The sequence below is a fragment of the Octopus bimaculoides genome, chromosome 22 (assembly GCF_001194135.2).
Source record: "Octopus bimaculoides isolate UCB-OBI-ISO-001 chromosome 22, ASM119413v2, whole genome shotgun sequence".
Taxonomy (NCBI): Eukaryota; Metazoa; Mollusca; class Cephalopoda; order Octopoda; family Octopodidae; genus Octopus; species Octopus bimaculoides.
In genome coordinates this window covers 29,056,881-29,059,484 of record NC_069002.1, presented here as the reverse complement: position 1 = coordinate 29,059,484, position 2,604 = coordinate 29,056,881, and the positions used below count along the sequence as shown (strand labels likewise).

Below are 2,604 nucleotides of genomic sequence, written 5' to 3'. Positions count from 1 at the left end.
ATAAGACAACTAGTGAAGGCCCATGGCTCAGTGGTTAGAGTGTTGGGTTTGCAATCATGAGGTAGTTAGTTCAATTCCAGACTGGGCTGTGTGTTGTGTTTTTAAGCAAGACACTTTATTTCACATTGCTCCAGTTCACTCAGCTGTAGAAATGAGTTGCGACATCACTGGTGCCAAGCTGTATTGGCCCCTTTGCCTCTCCCTTGGATAACATCAGTGGCAGAGAGAAGGGAGGCTGGTATGCATGGGCGACTGCTGGTCTTCCATAAACAACCTTACCTGGACTTGTGCCTCAGAGGGGAATTTTCTAGGTTCAATCCCATGGTCATTCATGACCATAGGGGGTTTATACCCGTTTATAAGACAACTGTAGAGTTTTAAAATCCTCAAATATTTCCCATAATCCCTATAAGATTTTCAGAATATATATAAAAAAAAAAAAGAAGACATAGAAACAATTACAAATAAAATCATTGACTTACAGCTTGATCTGTTCGGACAACTTTCCAGAACATTTCTCATCAAAATGTTTTGCAGCTTTTGAGAGAACAAGGGGACCATCTTCGGCTGAAGCTTCATAGACACCAAGGATTAAGCCTTTGTTCTGTGAAGAAAGATAATATATATATAGATATATATATATACAAGGTCTGATCAATAAGTATCCGGATTGTTGCCATAGTAACAAAGCTAAAGCATGCAGAGTGAAACCGCTGGGCACAAATTAACCTTGAACTCTGCTGTGCATGCACACAAAATTTTAACGTTCTAGTTCACTACCGCTGTTTACAGCAGTACTTGGAAGGAAGATGTGTAGCGTGTGATCATCACATAGACTGTGACAGAGAAAGCTGTCATGGCGACACCTGCTCAGAGGCCTATGCAAAGTTGCAGAAAATGTATAGACAGGAGTGTATGAGCCACACGCAAGTGTATAAGTGACAAGGCGGCGAGCTGGCAGAAACGTTAGCATGCCAGGCGAAATGCTTAGCGGTATTTCATCTGTCTTTACATTCCGATTTCAAATCCCGCCGAGGTCAACTTTGCCTTTTGTCCTTTCGGGGTCAATAAATTAAGTACCAGTTACGCACTGGGGTCGATGTAATCAACTTAATCCCTTTGTCTGTCCTTGTTTGTCCCCTCTATTTTCAGCCCCTTGAGGGCAATAAAGAAATAAGTGTATAAGTGATTCAGACGTTTCCAAGCCGGTCAAAAAAAATGTCGATATCAACGAACATTCTGGGAGACCCACAACCAGCAGAACTGAGAAAAAACATTGCAGATGTGCGTGCAGTTGTGAGGGGAAATCGTCGAATCACCATCCGTGAGTTATCAGAGGATGTGCAGATTAGTTACGGTTCAGTTTAGTCTATTATCACTGAAAATTTGCGTACGAGACGTGTGTCTGCCAAGTTTGTGCCAAAACTGCTTTCAGCTGACCAAAAAGACACTTGGGTTTCAGTTGCACAAGATCTCCTTGATTGTGTCAAGAATGGTGAAAGCTTTTTGAAAACTTTGCATAGGCCTCTGAGCAGGTATCGCCAAGCTTTTGGCAAAATCTGATGCAGATTCTCTGTTCAACATTCTGTCACTGTCAATGCAACAATCATCATATGCTACACACCTTCCTTCCAAGCACTGCTGTAAACAACAGAAGTGAGCTAGAATGTTAAAACTCAGTGTGTATACACAGCAGTGTGAAGCTTAAATGACACAGCTCAGGTTGTAGAGAAATCCATCTATCATTTTTTGAAAGGACAAAGAAATTTCTTTCGCGCCTGTTTGGCCAGTGGTGGATCAGACGAGCGAGAATCCTTAGATTCGGTTTCGAATCTCAGCTCGGAAAAAGGAAGTGTTAGTTTTTACGTTTACAACACGTCGCCGGTCCCTTGTTTACCTGTATTTACGTGAAGGTGATGTTGTTTAGACCCAGATTAGTTCCGACCGAGCAGGCATATAATCATCGGTATTCCCGTCATGAACATCCCATCTTAGTTATTTGCGATTACATTATGCTATACAAAGGCGCGTGGGCTAATGATTATTGTGTTGCCCTCACGATGGTAATATCGTAGTTTTGATTCCCGGATTTGTCGGTACATTGTGTTCTTGAGCAAAACATTTAATTTCACGTTGCTCTAGAGCACTGAGCTCTAAATAAGTAACCCTGCGACGATCTGACATCCCATTCTGCAGGAATGTTGCATTTATGTGCCATGGTAGAACTCGTGAGAGTACAATAAATAAATGTGTGTGTGTGTGTGTGTGTATGCATTGGAATCTAAAGCTGGTATGAGTTGAAGGAGATTTGGCTGCTATTTCTAGCGGGTACAGCGACAACGTTAGAGCACCTTGACGTTTTGTTGCCCGTTTATGTCTTTATCAGAAACCCTCGAACACAAACTGTTTTGTTCTCTTCTTCGTCTATTTATAAATTGTAATATGCTGTGACTTTGTAGAGTAAATACATTAATTAGACTAGAATTAAATGCTGTTTTCCGCCTTTGTTGCCGGACGGTAAAACGTTAGGGTGAAACAGCGAAAAGTTTGTGTAACTGTAGATTTTTTAATATTTTTTTTGTTTGTTTTTAATAGAAGTCATGG

At 41.1% G+C, this 2,604-nt stretch overlaps 1 protein-coding gene across 1 annotated transcript in view; it reads right to left on the bottom strand.

The window, feature by feature from the left end:
- The window catches only part of LOC106876828 (uncharacterized), a 51,591-nt gene that overhangs the window by 19,340 nt on the left and 29,647 nt on the right, over positions 1-2,604 (bottom strand). The window contains exon 14 of the mRNA XM_052975681.1: positions 483-604. Within this exon, the coding sequence (XP_052831641.1) occupies positions 483-604 (122 nt within the window). The remainder of the gene's footprint in view (positions 1-482; positions 605-2,604) is intronic.